Source organism: Macrotis lagotis, chromosome 1, assembly GCF_037893015.1.
Source record: "Macrotis lagotis isolate mMagLag1 chromosome 1, bilby.v1.9.chrom.fasta, whole genome shotgun sequence".
Classification (NCBI taxonomy): domain Eukaryota; kingdom Metazoa; phylum Chordata; class Mammalia; order Peramelemorphia; family Peramelidae; genus Macrotis; species Macrotis lagotis.
In genome coordinates, this window is record NC_133658.1 from 928,789,235 (window position 1) to 928,807,160 (window position 17,926).

The 17,926-nt window shown below is 41.1% G+C and overlaps 1 protein-coding gene across 1 annotated transcript in view; it reads left to right on the top strand.

Annotated features, from left to right (window-relative positions):
• Nucleotides 1–17,462, top strand: part of LOC141510955 (uncharacterized) — a 21,131-nt gene extending 3,669 nt beyond the window's left edge. Inside the window, exons 2-5 of the mRNA XM_074220333.1 lie at nt 2,384–2,455; nt 4,798–4,924; nt 5,355–5,450; nt 11,795–17,462. Coding sequence (XP_074076434.1) covers nt 2,420–2,455; nt 4,798–4,924; nt 5,355–5,450; nt 11,795–14,037 — 2,502 coding nt within the window. The 5' untranslated portion in view covers nt 2,384–2,419 and the 3' untranslated portion in view covers nt 14,038–17,462. The remainder of the gene's footprint in view (nt 1–2,383; nt 2,456–4,797; nt 4,925–5,354; nt 5,451–11,794) is intronic.
• The last annotated feature ends 464 nt before the right edge of the window (nt 17,463–17,926 follow it).

Genomic DNA, 17,926 nt, shown 5'->3' on the forward strand with positions numbered 1-17,926 from the left:
TCTCTCTCTCTCTCTCTCTCCCTCCCTCCCTCTCGTTCTCCTCCTCTCTATTTGCTTTACTAATTCAGTAACTATGCCAAATAAGAAGGGGCGCCCCTTCTCTGGCTCCTGTGGGAGGGCCCATGAGGACCGTTTCTAGGCAACCGAGGCCCTGCTATCCGGAGCATCTGAGGCAATTCTGTCTGTGGCTTCCCAGAGCATTTTTCTTAATGGCAACCCTGTTCCAAGCCCTTGGCCGCCGCCTCTCTCATTCCCAGGGGAGAGTCATCAATTTACTTGAAAGAAGAGAAAACAATCCATGTTCCTTCGAACCATTGCTGGGGCGGGGGGGACCACGGCTTTGAAGGCTCCATAGACAGGATCAAGGGATGGCTGCAGCCCAGGGTCCCGATTTCGGGCCGGCCCCTGGGTGAGGGGCTACAAGAAGAGAGGCTTCCCGGCAGGTTCCATCACTCACCTAATCCAGCAACTTGGGATGGAAGGAGGGCAGGAGCATTAAAACATAGCACTGGCACACATTTACGGGGGGCTGGGTGACTGATCCGGGAGCTGGGCCTTGGCCAGATTTGAATCTGGCTCTTCTTTGCCTCGGGTGCTCTATCCTCCGAGCCCCCCAGCTGCCAGCCAGCTCCCCTGCCCAGAAGGAGTCAGGATCTGGCAGGACACGGCGGGCCTCCCACGGCAGGTCTCCCACCTCCCATCTTCTTTCCTGCATTCTTCGCCTTGGATGGGTGGTGTCAAGAAGGAAAGCAGGCCTCGTGCCCTGGAGTCTCTGTTGGGACTGAGACAAACCCAGGGTCATGAGCCAGACTTTGGGGTTCTGGAGAGGAGATGCCTGTTCTGGTGACCCTCTTCCAGACTCAGGATTTTGGGGAACCCAATGGTGTGACCCTTGTCTGTGAGCAGCTTCTGGCCTTCCCAGGCCTCTCTCCTGTCCTCACTTTGTTGTCCATCTTGCTGGCTTATCCTTAGAAAAACTGAAATGGTGGAGCACACGCTCTCCTCTCTTACCTATTTTACAGATCCAGAAACTGAGTCTCAGCAACCAAGCCTCAAGGCCAGGTCACAGCCAGCAGGGCTCTAACAGGGTCCCCTAACTTCTGGGTCTTCCCTCCAGGCTCTGCTGCCTCCTCCATAGTGTTGCTCCATGGAAGCCCTGATGTCCGCATGGATTTGTCTGCTCTGTAGTCATAGCGCAGATGTCCTCGCTCCCGTGCCTGGCCTCTCAGAGACGTCAGCCTCACATGGGGTCCAGGCCAGACTCAGCGCTAACTGCAGGGGCCCAGTGAGAGAGGAGTGCTAAGGGGGAACCCAGAAAGGTGTCTTTCTCCAGGTGGTGAAGGAAGCCAGGAGTCAGAGACAAGGACAGAAGGGCCCGGAGTCAGGAGTGGAGACCCAGAGAGTCCATCTTGGGGGGAGGGAGTCTAAGAATATTGGAAAAGGAGGAGCGGGGCTAGGCTGGCTAAAGAAAATATTTGATCTTGGAAGCAGTAGGGAGCCACTTGTTGAGTAGGGGTGGCATCCCTTTGAGTGGAGGATGGCCTGGAGGCAGACAGACCATCCCCCTTCCCAGCAGCTGGTGCCATAGACCAGACCTGAGGCAATGAAGGTCTGCACCAGGACAGTGCTAGTGGTACCTCGGTACCATATTGGGTATGGGGGGGTGGGAGAATGAGGAGCCCAGGATGACCCCTCGATGGGTGCCCGAACGATTGGGAGACTGCGGGTGTCCCCCCACAGTATCAGGGAAGGAAGGAAGCAGGAAAGGGCTGGGGAAAAGATCCTGAGTTCTATTTGGGCCTGCTGAGTCTCTGGATGTCCAGGCTGAGCTGTCTGAAGGGCGGATGGAGGTCAGCAGAGGGGTCAGGGGACAATAGGCATAATTGAGAATCCCCAGCAGAGACGTGTCATTAAATCTGAAGGAGCTGCTGAGATCACCCAGGAGCTAGTCTAGAGGGGAAGGGGAAGAGTGGGGGATCAGGACCGGGCCCTGGGCCTCACCTGAGGTCAGAGGGCCTGGGGAGGAGGAGGAGCCAGAGAAGGGACCCAGTCTGGAGAGAGAAGGCAATCAAGGGAATGAGGATTGTCATTGGACCTGGACACTTGGGTGAGGGCATAGACTGCAGGGCGGGAGGGCGGCTGTACAGGTCGTCACTTGTTCTCAGCCTGTCAGGAGTCCCCTGTGGAGAGCAGCGGGGTAGGCCCTGGCCAGTCCACTCCCACCACCACCAGCCCAGGGCTCTGGCATTGATCCCCTATACCTGCCACTGCCCCTGGGACTTTTCCCTCTTACTCAGGGGGATGGGGGGTGGCTGACCCTCCAGTGGGGTTGGGTCCTACAAGGCCAGCTTCATCGCCCTCATGTTTCTTTTTCTTCCTGCAGCTCTGCCCTTCCCCACAGAGGACCCTCAGGAAAACCATGATGACTTCAGGGCCCCTTCCAGCCATGCCACAGGTAAGTTCATCAGATTTCTCTTCTCCCTCCTAAAATATTGTTTCCCCAAATATAGATCGATTCTTTGACTTGAACCTTGGTCCTCTTTATCCCCACCCCCCAGTTCCAACTAAGGAACTCCTCGCAGTGAAGTTTCTCTTGTGCTAGACTGGGGAGGTGTCCTGTCCAAGGACCCCTCTTGGGGCTCAGGGATTTCTGAGGCTTCGAGGTGGGCCTTGGAGCAGCCCAGCTCTCTGCTGAGAATTTAGATTGAGAAAGAGACCAGTGGGATAGGCCCAGGGGCTGGGCCAGGAGAATACCATGGACCCGAAGGAGTCATGGGAATTCCCACACAGCAGAAGGTGAAGGAGGAGAGCGATGTGGCCAAACTGCATTTCCAAGCGAGAAAGATCTGGGGGCTCACCCTGCTTGCCAGAAAAGCCCCCCAATACTAGAACTTGGGCTCCCTCCACTTGGGAGATCTCCTACTCATCCTCCCGAGGATGCAGCAGCATTCTTTCAGTAGTGGGCCACCACCTTTTAGGCACTGAGCTAGAACAGGGCAAATGATGGGAAAGGGTCTTGAGACCATGCCAGGGAAATGGGGGTGGGGGGCTGCTTGGTGGAGCCAGAGAAGACGTTCCTCTAGCTTTCCCAGCCTGTCCTGGGACAGGAGGAGATTGAGAGCAGCGTCAAAAGGCCTTTGCCTGTCAGGTTTCCTCCCCCTTGAGATCCCAGGTGCCACTCACTCACCTCATTCTCCCATCTCCCAGGGATGGAGGTTTCTGAGCTGACCGAGCCAGAGGCCAGGGGCCTCTTGGGTTGTGGATAGAATCAGGCCTGTGGTTGGGTGTGTTCGTTTTCCTGCAGGCAGTCACTTGTCTCCTGGCAAGATTTTCCCCAGCTTCAGTGAGTAAAAGCACCAGTGATGTTTTTGTGCTTGCAAATGGAATGAATCATAAATGGTAGATTTAGGAAGGCTGCCTTCCATCTTCAGATGAAGAGGCTGGAAGCCAGAGCTGGGCTTTAAGTCCTTTATTTCATTATTTGCTTTAAGATTGTCATTCCTCTAAATGACTTTTTGTCTATTCTATCAATTAGCCACTTAGTTGGTTTGAGTCATTTAATTGAGAGTTTCATCATTTTAATTCTGTTGGTATCCAGGCAGAAAGAAGGAAGTTTTTTCCTTCAATTATCTAAGAAGTCTTCCTCTATTTCTGTAAAGAATATTTTCTAGAGGCGGCTAGGTGGTGCAGTGGATAGAGCACTGGCCCTGGAGTCAGGAAGACCTGAGTTCAAATCCGGCCTCAGACACTTAATAATTACCTAGCTGTGTGGCCTTGGGCAAGCCACTTAAACCCATTGCCTTCCAAAAAAAAAAAAATCTTAAAAAAAAAAGAATATCTTCTAGTTGTGTTCATATCAGTCCTGAAGGTGGGATCCCAGGTACTTGATATATTTTGTTGGTATTTTAAATGGATTTTCTTTTTTTTGTTTGTTTTAGTTTTTCCTCCTAGGTTTTGAAATTTTTTTTATTAATACCATATTTTTTTCAATTATGGGCAATTTTCAACAAATTTTGTAAACAAAATTTGTGAAATTTTCTCCCTCCTTCTTTCCCAAGACAGCAGATGATCTGATGTAGGTTATACACACACATCATTTATTTGTTTGTTTGTTTGTTTAGGCCACACAGCTAGGTAATTATTATTAAGTGTCTGAGGTCAGATTTGAACTCAGGTCCTCTTGACTCCAGGGTCAGTGCTCTATCCACTGTACCACCTAGCCACCCCAGTTATACACACATAAGCATGTTAAGCATATGTGCATATTAGTCATGCTGTGAAAGAAGAATCAAAAGAGAAAAGTCACAAGAAAGGAAAAAACAAAAAAAAATAAGTGAAAACTAGTCTGCTTTGATCTGCATTGAGACTCCATGCTCCATAGTTCTCCTTCCCCGTCATGAGTCTCTTGGATTGCCTCGAATGCCTGTGCCACTGAGGAGAGCTGAGGCCAGTGAAGTCAATCATCTCCTGAGGCATGTGTTGTTGAGTCATTTTCTAGTCAAGTTGGGCTCTTTTTGACCCCATTTTGGATTTTCTTGGCTGAGGCACTAGAATGATTCCTTCTCCTGCTTGTTTTACAGAAGAGGAAACTAAGGGGAAGTGACTTGCCTGGGGTCACACACCTAATGATGTCTGAACCAGCTTTGGGCTTTCCTTCCTCCAGGCCTGGGGCTCTATCCTGGACCCTCTAGCTGCCTCTTCTTCAGAACTCCTTCTAAACTCTGCTAACTCAGTGTCTTCTCCTTGTTCTCTGTCCATGTGCTCGCAGCCTGAGCAGGGATGTGTTTGATGTTTCAGGCCTCACTGACGTTCAAGGACGTGGCCGTGGACTTCACCCGGGAGGAGTGGAAGCGTCTGAGCGCCACCCAGAGGGACTTGTACAGGGATGTGATGCTGGAGAACTATGAGAACCTGGTGTCTCTGGGTAAGGACAACTGCCTGGGCAATGGGCTCTCTGTTAGAATGTCTTGGAATCTGCTCTTGTTCAAGCCTAGAGAGGAAGGGGAGGGAACCCACCCGAACCCACCCACCCCTCAAATGCTTCTCTGAATTCAGCATTTTTGAGTGCAGCCATGGTTAAGATGAGCTCTGAGGTGGGCAGGTTCCAGGGTCCTTTAGGGCCAAAAGCCAGCCTCTGGCTGAAAGGCCTGTTCAGGGATGTGACCAAGGCAACAATCTCCCACCTCTCATGAGTCCCAGGCCAAAGATCCTTTAGGAAAATCCTCTGACTAGTGAGGAGGGGGGGTCAAGTGTATTCTGTATCTTTCTGAACCCAAACACCTATGGGAGCTATTCCCTTTTGAGATAGTTTTTGGTCGCTAGTACTTTCCTTTTTTTTTTCCTCTCTGGAGCAGGAATTGCTGTTTCTAAACCAGACATGATCTGCCGCCTCGAGAGGGGTGAAGTGCCCTGGTTATCCCGACGCGGAGTCTCAGGGGCCGCTTGTCCAGGTGGGTAAAGAGGAAGTCAACCAGAGGGCATCCCATAGCAGCTCCAGCTTCATGGGGCCTGCGAGGTTTCTCTGCCTGGGCAGTTGGAGAAGTGCTAGAGAATAGGATTTTTGTACACCTACGACATTTGGTTTTCACAAGCTGAACTTTCCAGTTTATTTTGGAAGCCTAGCCTTTTGTATGGAAAACTTTCCTCTTTGTTGGTTCAGACTGCCCAGCTTGGCTCTCCATTGATTTCCTACTTGTGCAGGAGGTGAGATTTTCTACCCTTACAATTGTCATAAATATATCTCTTTTATTTCCTTACAATTGTCTTCGGATGGTTGATTTGGAATTTATGAGACCTGTCAAGTGAAATGGGTCTGATTGCATTTGGGGGGCCACATTCCAATCTGTGTTTCCCTCCCAATGTATCACAATTGGTAAAGACTTAAAAACCATCCTGTCTAAGCCATCCTTGGCCATAATCTCCTGGACAGTATCCCCCACAAGAGAACGGGATTCTACCCCACCATTTTGCTTATCGATAGCATTGCTTCCTTCTGTGATCCAAAATCTGTCTCATCCATCCTCTCTGCTTCATGCTCTAGGGCTATCTAGAGCAAGTCTGACCCCTCCACCATGTGATAAACCTTCAGTTATCTTAATTCTGTTAGAATATCTATCCCAAAATGTCTTTTTTAGAACCAAAAAAACTTTATACATCCCTATTTCCTTCACGTGATCTTTGTATGGTAAAATCTTAAGAGTCCTTTGCCTCGCTGTCACCTTCCCCCGACTGCTTTCCAATTCATCAGTGTCCCTTCTACTATATAGTGTCCTGATATGGCTGACCAGGCCAATGGACAACAGAACCTGCCCCAACCAGCAGCCTCTCAGAGTAGCCTAGGATCACATCACTTTTGGGGGCCCCTTGTGAGCATGTTTTGGGACTAACCAAGCAAGAAATCCACGAGGATCATCAAATCTTTTTCAGTTGAACTGCTCAAGGATAGGGTTGATTGTTTTCTTTGTCAAGTCAACCCATTGGAACATTTCAGGATTTCTTTGGTTCTTGATTTGGGTTATCCTTCATTTTAAGTATCTCTCCCAGCCTTGTATTACATGCAAACCAGATAAAAAGGTTTGTTGAAGGGTCATTCTCATCCTAACTGTTTGGTTAGCTTAGATTTAGCTAACTCTAATTTATGTTGTGACTGCTATTCTAATTCTGGAATTGTCCCATCTGGTTTTCTTTTTTTTAAACCCAGGCCAGATTTTTTTTATTGTTGCTGTTTTAACCAACAGTTTTAGTTTAAGAACTAGCAATGCAAATTTCACTTAATTTCTTTTGTTTCTTTATAATTCTTGGGTATTGATGTCTATTTGTCATATAAATTTATGCCCTTATTTTCTGTAATCATATAAAGTTACACACACACACACACACAAACACACACACACATACACACACACACACACACACACACACACACACACACACACACACACACACACACACACACACACACCCCAAGAAGGGAAGATGAGAGAGAGAGACAGACAGACAGACAGACAGACAGAGAAGGAAGGGGGAGAGAGAGTGGAAGGGAAGATTTTATGGATGTATCTCATGTCATGTTAAGTTAAATAAGCTTTATCTGAAACTATTTATTGTTTTAATTCTTTTTTTTGTTGTTGAATCTCTTAGACATAATTACATTTTCTCTCATTATAACCACCTTTTAAGCCATCATTTTGTCTTAAATTTCCAGTAGTTTTTCAAGCAAATCATTTTTTAAATTCCTTTTCCCATTTCTTTTGGAGGTTTTTTCCTTCTGTTTTTGCCATTTTTCTGTCATCCAGAAAGATAATTCAGTATTTCATTGTCTGTTATTTTGTCTATGTTTTCCAGGTCTATTTTTAACTGTTCCTTCCACCTTCATCTTGCCCTAAGATTTCTTAGTCACATGATTCCTTTTTTTTTTTTTACTACATTTTGGAATAGTTTAAGTAAGAGGTAGCATGGTTTAGTGAGGTCTGGCCTCAGAGTCAGGAAGACAGCTGAGGTCTGACTGAGCAGTCTTGGACAAATTGTTGAATTTCTCAGAGCATGCCCCAGGTACCTACTTCCCAAGACTTGACAATGAAAAAAGAAAGATTCTACAACAGTAGAGGAGTTTTTCCAAAGGAGTTCCCTTTGGGAATCAAATCACAGATCTGGTCTAAAATTATAGTAAAATAAACTCTTTCAATGGGTTTTTTCATTTTGGGGTTAGCCCATTTTATTATGGGTTGTTTTTATTCAAATTTAATTCTTTTCAGTTTAAAAAAAAAACTTTTCTTCCCCAACTCCTAAATGGAAAAAGGAAAAAATTAATTGTTGTATCAATCATCCACAGTTAAGCAAAGCACATTTTCACCTTGTCTTTGTCTCCTTCTCCTGCCCTTTTAGTCCAGAAGTGGTAGCAGCAAGGCTTCATCCATCCTTTCTGATAGCAATTGGCCATTGCCATGATCAGAATTCTTTTTTTTAAGTTATTTTTTTTGTTGTTTACAATTTTCCCCTTAATCTCTCTTCCCTCCCCCAGCCCCCACAGAAGGCAGTCTTTGCATTGTTTCCGTTGTTTCCATGGTATACATTGATCTCAGTTGAATGTGATGAGAGAGAAATCACATCCTTAAAGGGAAAAAAAATAAGAAATAACAAAATTACATAATACTTTTTTTTAAATTAAAGGTAATAGTCTTTGGTCTTTGTTCAAACTCCACAATTCTTTCTTTGGATACAGATGGTATTCTCCATCACAGATACCCCAAAATTGTCCCTGATTATTGCCCTGATGGAATGAACAAGTCCATCAAGGTTGATCATCACCCCCAGGTTGCTGTTAGGGTGTACAGTATTTTTCTGGTTCTGCTCAGCTCACTCAGCATCAGTTCATACAAATCCCTCCAGGCTTCCCTGGATTCCCATCCCTCCTGGTTTCTAATAGAACAAAAGTGTTCCGTGCCATACGTATACCACAGTTTGTTCAGCCATTCTTCAAATGAAAGACAATCACTTGATTTCCATTTCTTTACCACCAGACACAGAGCTGCTATAATATTTTTGTGATGTTTTTACCCTTTTTCATAATTTCTTCAGGGTATAGACCCAGTAGTGGTATTGCTGGATGAAAGGGTATGCATATTTTTGCATATTTGCTCTTTGGGCATAATCATGATCAGAATTCTTAAACCTTTCACTATGGTATTGTTATATAAATTCTTCTTGTTTGATTCACTTCACTTGGTTTCATTTTATTCCAGTCCTCCCAGGTTTCTCTGAAACCAGCTCTCTCCATCACTATTTCTTATGGAATAACAGAGGGGTATTTCATTCATTCACATATGATAATTTTTTTAGCCCCTCTTGCTTGGCATCACCTTTGATTCCAGTTCTTTGCCATTATTAAAAGAGCTGCTCTAAATATTTTTGTACATTTGGGTCCTTTTCCTCTTTCTCTGATTTCTATGGGGCATAATAATGGTCAATGGATCTGAGGGTTTTCCAACTTCAATGACTTTTGGGATGGAGTTCCATATTGGTTTTCATGATTGAACCAATTTTCACATCTCTACCAGCAGTACATTTTTGTTGTGCTTTGAGGAAATTATAACTTTATTTCTAGTGTTAGAGTTAGTGTAGCAATATGTTTTCCTTTTGGCATTTTTAGTCAGCTTTTTTGATCCATACCTTTTAGAAAGTGAAGTGACTTTGTTCCCTTGATTTAAAAAAAAATAAAAACCGAATTTCTGAAGGTAGTATTGCTCTTTTTTAAATTTATTTTTTCTAAAATTTTGTGTTCCAGATTTTCTCCCTGAGATGGGAAGCAATTTGATCTATGTCTTGCACATATATATATACATACATATATACAATCATGTAAAAACGATTTCCTTATTAGTGATGGGGAGAAAAAAACCTATGAAAAAGAAAGTGAAAATAGTATGTGGCTTCTTTTCCCTTTTTTATGGTCTCTTTGGGATATGTGTAGCGGTGGTATTGCCCTTTGAGCATAGTTTTACATTGCTCTTCAGAATGGTTAGATTAGTTCACCAACAGTGTGTTTGTGTCTCAGTTTTCTCACATCCTCTCCAACACTTAGTTATCCCTTCCTCATCATGGGGTGTGGAGTCCCACTGCATAAAATATTTTGGCCCTCCCTTTGTACCAGAGAATTCTGAATTATTTGATATTAAAAAGACGAAGTATGTTGATATAATGCATTACAGTACAAATAGTATGCATTTCTAAGTTTCTAAACTTTTTCTCTGTTGTCTACTGGCCTTTGCATTTTGTCTGTTAATTCCAGAAAACTCAAAATTCCCATTTGAATTTTTATGCCAAAAAAAAAATTATCATGCCAACCTGCGATATATTGAAATTATGATGAGGAAAGTCTCCATGTGGAAAGGATAACTGTATTATTTTCTTTCTCTGTCATAGAAACCAATCTGAAGATGTGAGGTAGTACCTCAAAGTTGTTTTAATTTGCATTTCTCTAATAGTTATTTAGGGCATTTTCTCATGTGACTATAGATAGCTTCGATTTCTTCATCTGAAAACTACCTGTTCATATCTTTTGACCATTTATCAATTGAGGAATGACTTGTATTCATAAATTTGACTGAGTTCTCTATATATTTGAGGAATGAGACCTTTATCAGATCACTGTTACTTGTTGCACTACTGTAACTGTTGTTATCACAGAGAACTGCTGTAAAAATTGTTTCCCAGCTTTCAGTTTTCCTTCTAATTTTACTTGTAATGGTTTTGTTTGTACAAAATTTTTAAAATTTAATACCTCTTTTGAGTTAGTTTTTAAAGAAATAGCTTTCTACTCCTCCCCTCTTCCTAGAAATATCTGATTTGAAAGTCAGGAAAAATTTCCCAAGTCCATAGCCAGCATTCTTTCCACTCTCCCTTGTTGCCTTTTCTACCTGCCAACTCATCACATTGACATCTATCCATTCTTTGTTGGCTTAGTAAGTTATCCAGTCAGGACCTGTCATCCAGATCATGCTTCACCACTTTGTGAAATGCCTTACTAAACTCTAACTACTCAGTATCTGTAGTATCCCAGCCATTGATACATCTTTATCAGGAAAGAAAATGAGGTTGACTGTACGTGATTTGTCCTTTTAGAACTGCTGGTGGGTCTTAGTGATGAGTTCTTTTTTTTAAATTGTTTTTTGAATTTTACAATTTCCCCGCCCCTTCCCTCCTCCTAACCCCCCTTCAACAGAAGGATGTCTGATAGTCTTAACATTGTTTCCATTGATCAAAATTGAATGTGTTGAAAGAAATCATATCTTTAAGGAAAAAATAAAATATAAGAGATAGCAAAATTACATAATGAGATACCTTTTTTAAAAAAAATTAAAGGTAATAGTCTTTGGTCTCTGTTCAAACTTCACAATTCTTTCTTTGGATCCAGATACCCTAAAATTATCCCTGATTGTTGCATTGATGAAATGAGCAAGTCCATTAAGATTGATCATCAACCCCATGTTGATCAGCTCTTTTTTAATATGCTCACAATCTCTCTAATATTGGTTCAAAATTTTATCTTGCTTCAGTCTGTCCCCTTCCTGAGCATTTGGGCATTTTCCCAAAGATTATCAGCATGGGTTCTTAGAGGATATGGTGAAGTGCTTTCAGTATCTGGAATAGAATTGGCCGTAGCCTTTTTATTAATGAGTCTTTCGGGTTGAAATTGAGCCCCACTCTGATTTTGGATTAGAAAATGTCACAGTTAATCTTTATTTGTTAAGTACAAGCAATTGCTTGGGGAGCTTTTGGACACAGCATTTCTTTTTTATCTAGAGCTCTGACTTGTAACTCTTTGCAGTAATCTTTCAGAGCATAGAAAAGAAGTGACTCATAGCTAATTCAGTAATAGATGATGGATCCAATTAACACTTTATAAGAGGCATAATCATTACAAGATTCATTATTTATTCAGATACAGATTTGTAATGCATAATTTTGTGACATTTTAACATAAATTTTTAATTTCTAAAATAACAGAAATACATTGGGTCGAAGTATATTGTATAAATATGTATTATTTAGTCATTGGGCCCTTAGTAAGCCCTGCCTAGATCTCAGTCCCTAAAAGCCTTGGCGTCCGTAAGTAAAAAATATCCCAGGACCTGAGGCTTTGCAACCCCATCCTCCTTCTCAATTCCTTCCCTTAGCAATTGTTTACAGATCACTTTATTTTCTCCTTAATCTTTGGAAAACAGAATCTAGATCTTATTTTCATTTTGTACAGCCCACAGAACAGAGGTGATTGACAATTTCTGATTTCTTTCAGGTTTCCATAGTCAGGAGACTAGCGGTGACAGCAACAACTTGACTTCAAAGCAGGACATTTTTATAGGAGGCCCTTGTAAGGAAAGACTGGCAAAGAATTGGTATTCCAAAGTGGGAGAAACTTGGGAGTGTGACCCCAGGTTAGGGAGACAAAAGTGCAACCAGGAGAGACCATCAAAACAAATAATAGGCACTAATGGAAAGCCAATTAACAAGGTGAGTGTGCCTGAAGGCAGTACATTTGGAAGAAGTTTGAATCTAGGGTCCCTCGTTGTTACTCAACAAAGAACTCCTATAGAAAAAACTCTCCAGAATCATACAGTTGCAAAGAGCATGAAACAGTTTTCAGAACTATTTAAATGTACTAGAATCCCTCTTGGGAAAATGCTTTGTAAGTATAATAAATGTGGAAAGTCTTTCAGTTATCACTCTGATCTCATTCAGTTTCATCGACAATATGCTGGGGAAAAGCTATATGAACGTAACGAACATGGAAAAGCCTTCAGCAAAAGACCATACCGTGCTCAACGTAAGAAAATACGTAATAGAGAGAAACGTTATATATGTAACGAATGTGGAAAAGCCTTTAGTCAGTGGGGAGGCCTCATTGATCATCTGAGAATTCATACTGGAGAGAAACCTTTTCAGTGTAATGAATGTAAGAAAACCTTCAGCCAGAGGGGAACTCTTATCAGACATCACAGAATTCATACAGGAGAGAAGCCCTTTGAATGTAGTGAATGTGGGAAAGCCTTTGGCAACAATTCCTGTCTAACACTGCATCAGAGAATTCATACTGGAGAGAAGCCTTATATCTGCAATGAATGTGGCAAAGCTTTTAGTGGGCGACAAAATATGATTCATCATCAGAGGATTCATACAGGAAAGAAACCATATCAGTGTAAAGAATGTGGAAAAGCCTTTCGACACAGAGCATCCTTTGTTTGTCATCAAAGAATGCATACCGGAGAAAAACCTTTTCACTGTAATGAATGTGGAAAAGCATTTAGACGGAAGGAAAACCTTACTGCACATAGGAGAATTCATACCGGAGAGAAACCCTTTGAGTGTAATGAATGTGGAAAAACTTTCAGCAACAATTCTTGCCTTACTTTACATCAAAGAATTCATACTGGAGAGAAACCGTATAAATGTAATGATTGTGGAAAAGACTTTAGGCATAGGGCATCCTTTACTTATCATCAAAGAGTTCATTCTGGAAATAAACCATATAACTGTAAGGAATGTGGGAAAGCTTTCAGTCAGAGAGCTAATCTTATTGAACACATGAGAATTCATACTGGAGAGAAACCATTTGAATGCTATCAGTGTGGGAAAGCATTCATCAATAATGCTCGACTTACAGTACATCAGAGATTTCATACTGGAGTGAAACCTCATGAATGTAAGGAATGTGGGAAAGCTTTCATGCATAAGGCAAGCCTCACTGCACATCAGAGAATTCATACTGGAGAGAAACCATATAAATGCAATGAATGTGGAAGAGCCTTCAACCAGAGTGCACATCTTATGAGGCATCAGAGAATTCATACTGGAGAGAAACCCCGTAAACCTAATGAAGGTAAGAAGACAGCCAGCCAGTTGGGAATACTTACTTCAAATGATTCAGCAAATACTAGAGAGAATCTTTATCATTGTGATGAATGTGGAAAAGGTTTTAGGCAGAAATCATACCTTTCTCTCCATCAGAGAATTCACACTGGAGAAAAACCTTATCATTGTAACGAATGTGGAAAAGCCTTCATTGGGAGGGGACAGCTCAATACACATAAAAGAATTCACACTGGAGAGAAACCCTTTGAGTGCAATGATTGTGGAAAGGCCTTCAGCCGGAAGGAACACCTAACTGCCCATGAGAGAACTCACACTGGAGAGAAACCCTATCAGTGTAAAGAATGTGGAAAAACGTTTAGCCAGAATTCACACCTTACAGTTCATCAGAAAACTCACACAGGAGAGAAACCATTTTTGTGTAATGAATGTGGAAAAGGATTTAGCTATAGGACCTCCCTTATTTCACATCAGAGAATTCATACTGGAGAGAAGCCCTTTGAGTGTAGCGTATGTGGAAAAAACTTTAGTCATAGACCATCACTTATTAAACATCAAATAATTCATACTGGAGAGAAACCCTTTGAATGTCTTAGGTGTGGGAAAAGCTTTACCCACAGATCATCATTTATTAAACATCAAAGAATTCATAATGGAGAAAAGGCCTACTAGTGAAATGAATGAACAGAAGCCTTTAACAGAAAGGAAAATTTAGAAGAAATTAATGTCGAAAAGTAAAACCTTTGATTATTGAATGTGATAGCTTTTGTCATGGTTCTTGAATGACTTGTTTTCAGAGACCTGAGTACTGAGTCAAAACCGATCTCAGTTCAAATTCTCTCTTGCCACTTTCTAGCCATGTGATCCTGAGCAAATCAAAAATCTCTAAGCCTCAGTTTCCAAATCTGTAAAATGAAGGTGTTTGCACCCACCTCACTAGATTGTTGTGAGGATAAAATGAGGTAATGTATGTAAAGCACTTTGCAATCCTTAGAGCAATTTTATAACTGTGAACTGTTATTTTTTATCCCTGGTGACAAACTACAGAAAAGCCAAGACTGTGGGAAAGCCTTTTTCTCAAGGTGATATCCTACTATACATCAGAGAATTTTTACTGGTGAAAAAATTCCATAAGTTTACTGAATGAGGTAAAATTTGGGCTTTTTTCTTAATTAAAGTTTTATTTTTTTTAATTAACAGAAATCTGTTTTGTTTCCCTCTCATTCTCCCCCCCCCCCCCCCACTTTCATCAGGGGAAAAAAGGAAAAAAGGTCCCTGAAACTGAGATGCAAAATCAAACGAAACAAATACCCTTACTGGTTATGTTAAAGAATAAATGTCTCATTCACCACCCTAAATCCATTTCCCTTCTGATACAAGGTGGATAGCATGCTTCATCATCAATCTATTGGAATCATGGATAGTCTTTGGATTGTTCCTAGTTCCTACTTGCTTTCAAAATTGTTTGTCTCTGCAGTGTTGTTCCTGTATAAATTTGTCCTAGTTTTGCTGATTTCATTCATTAGATTATAAAAGTATTCAAAATTTTCCTTTTTATACATTGATGTTATAGCATAAATTATGGCTCTGTTCACTCTGCTGTGCAAATGTTCATATGAGGCTTTCCTTGTCTCTGAAATCATCTTATTTCCTCAATTTTTAAGGCATAATGGAATTCCATCATATTCTTAAGTCACCATTTTATCAACTGGACAGCCTTCCATTTCCAGGGTTTATTGTCACCATAGAAAGATGCTACCATTATTTTTCTACATAAAGATCCTTTTCCACTTTCATTCACTGAGGAAATGTGGTATAGTGGTATAGGCTAGTGGTATAGCTGAGTCAAAAGATACTAAGACTATTTAGAGTTTTATTCTGAATTGTTTTCCAGAAAGCTTTTTCCCATTCACTGATCTGCTAAGAAAAAAATTAATATATGTTTGCCCACAGCATCTCCAACATTTGTCATTTTCCTTCTTTTCATCTTTGTCCATCTCATGGGTATTAGGTAAAACCTCAAAATTGCTTTAATTTGAATTTCTTCAATCATTAATGATTTGGATTATTTTTTCATATGGCTATAGTTCTGAGAACTGTCTACTCATATCCCTAGATCAATTAGCGGTCGAGGAATGGTTCTTACTCTTCTGAATTCGAATCAGTTCATGTCATACCTTGGAAATAGCTTTATTAGCAGTTACCTGATACAAAGGGGGTTGTCTTTTTTTCAGTTTTCCTTTCCCTTTTCATTTTATTGGTTTATCAAAAAAAATTTAAATTGTTTTCCATATTCTCCATTTTATCTTCTGTGATCCTCTATACCATATTTAATTATGAACTTTTCTTCTTCTATCTATAGATCTGATTGGGTTTTTTTTCCCCAAATTTCTCTTTTTATAGTGACCTTTCATATCTAAATTGTATATCTTTTTAGAGATTATTTTATTATAAAATGGGATTAGTTTGTCCAAATCCTAATGTCTTCCATACAGCTGTTCAACTTTCCCTGCAGTTTTATCAAATAATTCTTAATATCAGAAGGGTTGTTTTTTATCAGACACTAGACTACCAAAAATTAAATTCTGATTTTGTTTTTAATAAGCATTTCTTAAACACTGTGGATAGAGCTAGACTTAAAGTCAGGAAGACTTGCGTTCTCTAGCCTCAGACACTTCAAAGCTGTGTGACCCTGGGCCATTCACTTAAATTCTATTTGCCTCAGTTTCCTCAATAGTAAAATGAGGATAACAGTATCTATCTCACAGTTGTTGGAAAGAGCAAATGAAATAACATTTGTAAAAAGTGCTTAGCATAGTATCTTTTATATAAGTGCCATGTAAGTAGTTATTTCCTTTCCTGATTTCTATCAATCAACAATTCCAATATTAAACAAGCCTAGGAAGAAAGTGGCTCCTACTAAATATGTTCTGTAACACAGAAACTGGCTTGATGCTTAAACTAGGAAGAACTAAAAAAAGACAGTATATAATTAAAATTGATGCTAAAATATTAGCAAAGAGGCTAAAATGACATCACAAAAAGTTTACTTGACCAAGGTGGATTTAACCACATTAATAACAAAAGCACCAAATACCATGAAATTATTTGAAAGGAAGCAGAAAATGTCAAAGCACAGTACCCATTTTGGTTTCAAAAAGGAAAATGGGGGGGTTGGCTTGGTGGCACAGTGGATAGAGCACTGACCCTGGAGTCAGGAGTCCCTGAGTTCAAATCCGGCCTCAGATACTTAATAATTAGCTATGTGAGCTTGCACAAGTCACTTTGACTCCATTGCCTTGCCCCCAAAAAACCAAAAACCATTAAACAGCCCCACAACACTAGAGTAAATGGATCTTCTCTTAAAATGATAAATAGTAGATATCCAAAATCACAAGCTATCCTTATATATAATAGAATAAACTAGAATCCAATTAAATTGAGTGAAACAAGGATATCCATTATCACCACTTCTGTTTGACATCCCTCTAGACGGTGGCTTTGTCGGTGAGAAAAAGAAATTGAGGGAATGGGATCACATGATTTGCTTAAGCAGCTGGTCTTGAAGCCTGGATGATCTGAGTTTAGGTCATAACTAACTTATTTATCTATAACTGTATGAATGCCCCCAAGTAATTCTGAAGTTCTGTTAGTTACAAATAAGTTGTCTGTCTGAGATAATGGAGGTAATTTCTACACTGAGAGGTTTCCTAACTGATGAAATTATAGGTCTGGATGAAAAAAGCACTCATTTACTTTGTCTTATTGATCCCTTTTTTTAATACCACATTTTCTCATATCCCTCTATATCTCAAAGGCCTCTGGGTATATGGCACTCAACCATTATCACTATGCCCAAGCACCAGTATCACTTTTGGGGGAAGGGGAGGAAGATCAGAGTGAGTTCCAGCCCACTGTTTATTCTAAGTTATTTCCTAATATTAATCAAAAAGACCTGGTTACATCCTGCTTAGTTGTTGGACTAGAAGGAACCTACAAGGTTAGAATTAGTTCATTGCCCATCCCTCATTTTAGATTGAACAGAATTAGGGATTTTTTTTTTTTAGGTTTTTGCAAGGTTAAGTGGCTTGCCCAAGGCCACATAGTTAGGTAATTATGAAGTGTCTGAGGCTGGATTTGAACTCAGGGACTCCTGACTCCAGGGCCAGTGCTCTATCCACTGTCACCTAGCTGCCCCATAGGGATGATTTTATGATAAATTGACTACTACAGCCATGGAGAAAGAAAACTTTGTGCGTAGAGCATATGTATCCTAATGAGGTTTATTAAAGGATACTTTTTTCAGTCATGACAGACCTGGAGAATGCTAGAAATTGGGATGGGGTACCATCATGGCTTCTCTGATCTGTATCTGAAATTGGGTCTCCCCCATTGTAGGAGCCAGAGATCTCCATTTACCTTATGGTGGGAGCAGCTTGACTGGGGAGGTTGTACCGCCAATGGACTCAGCAGCTTTCCTTTTCGATACAGAAAATGGTACCTTTCTGATGATTTATTTTTATTTTTTTAGGTTTTAGCAAGGCAATGGGGTTAAGTGGCT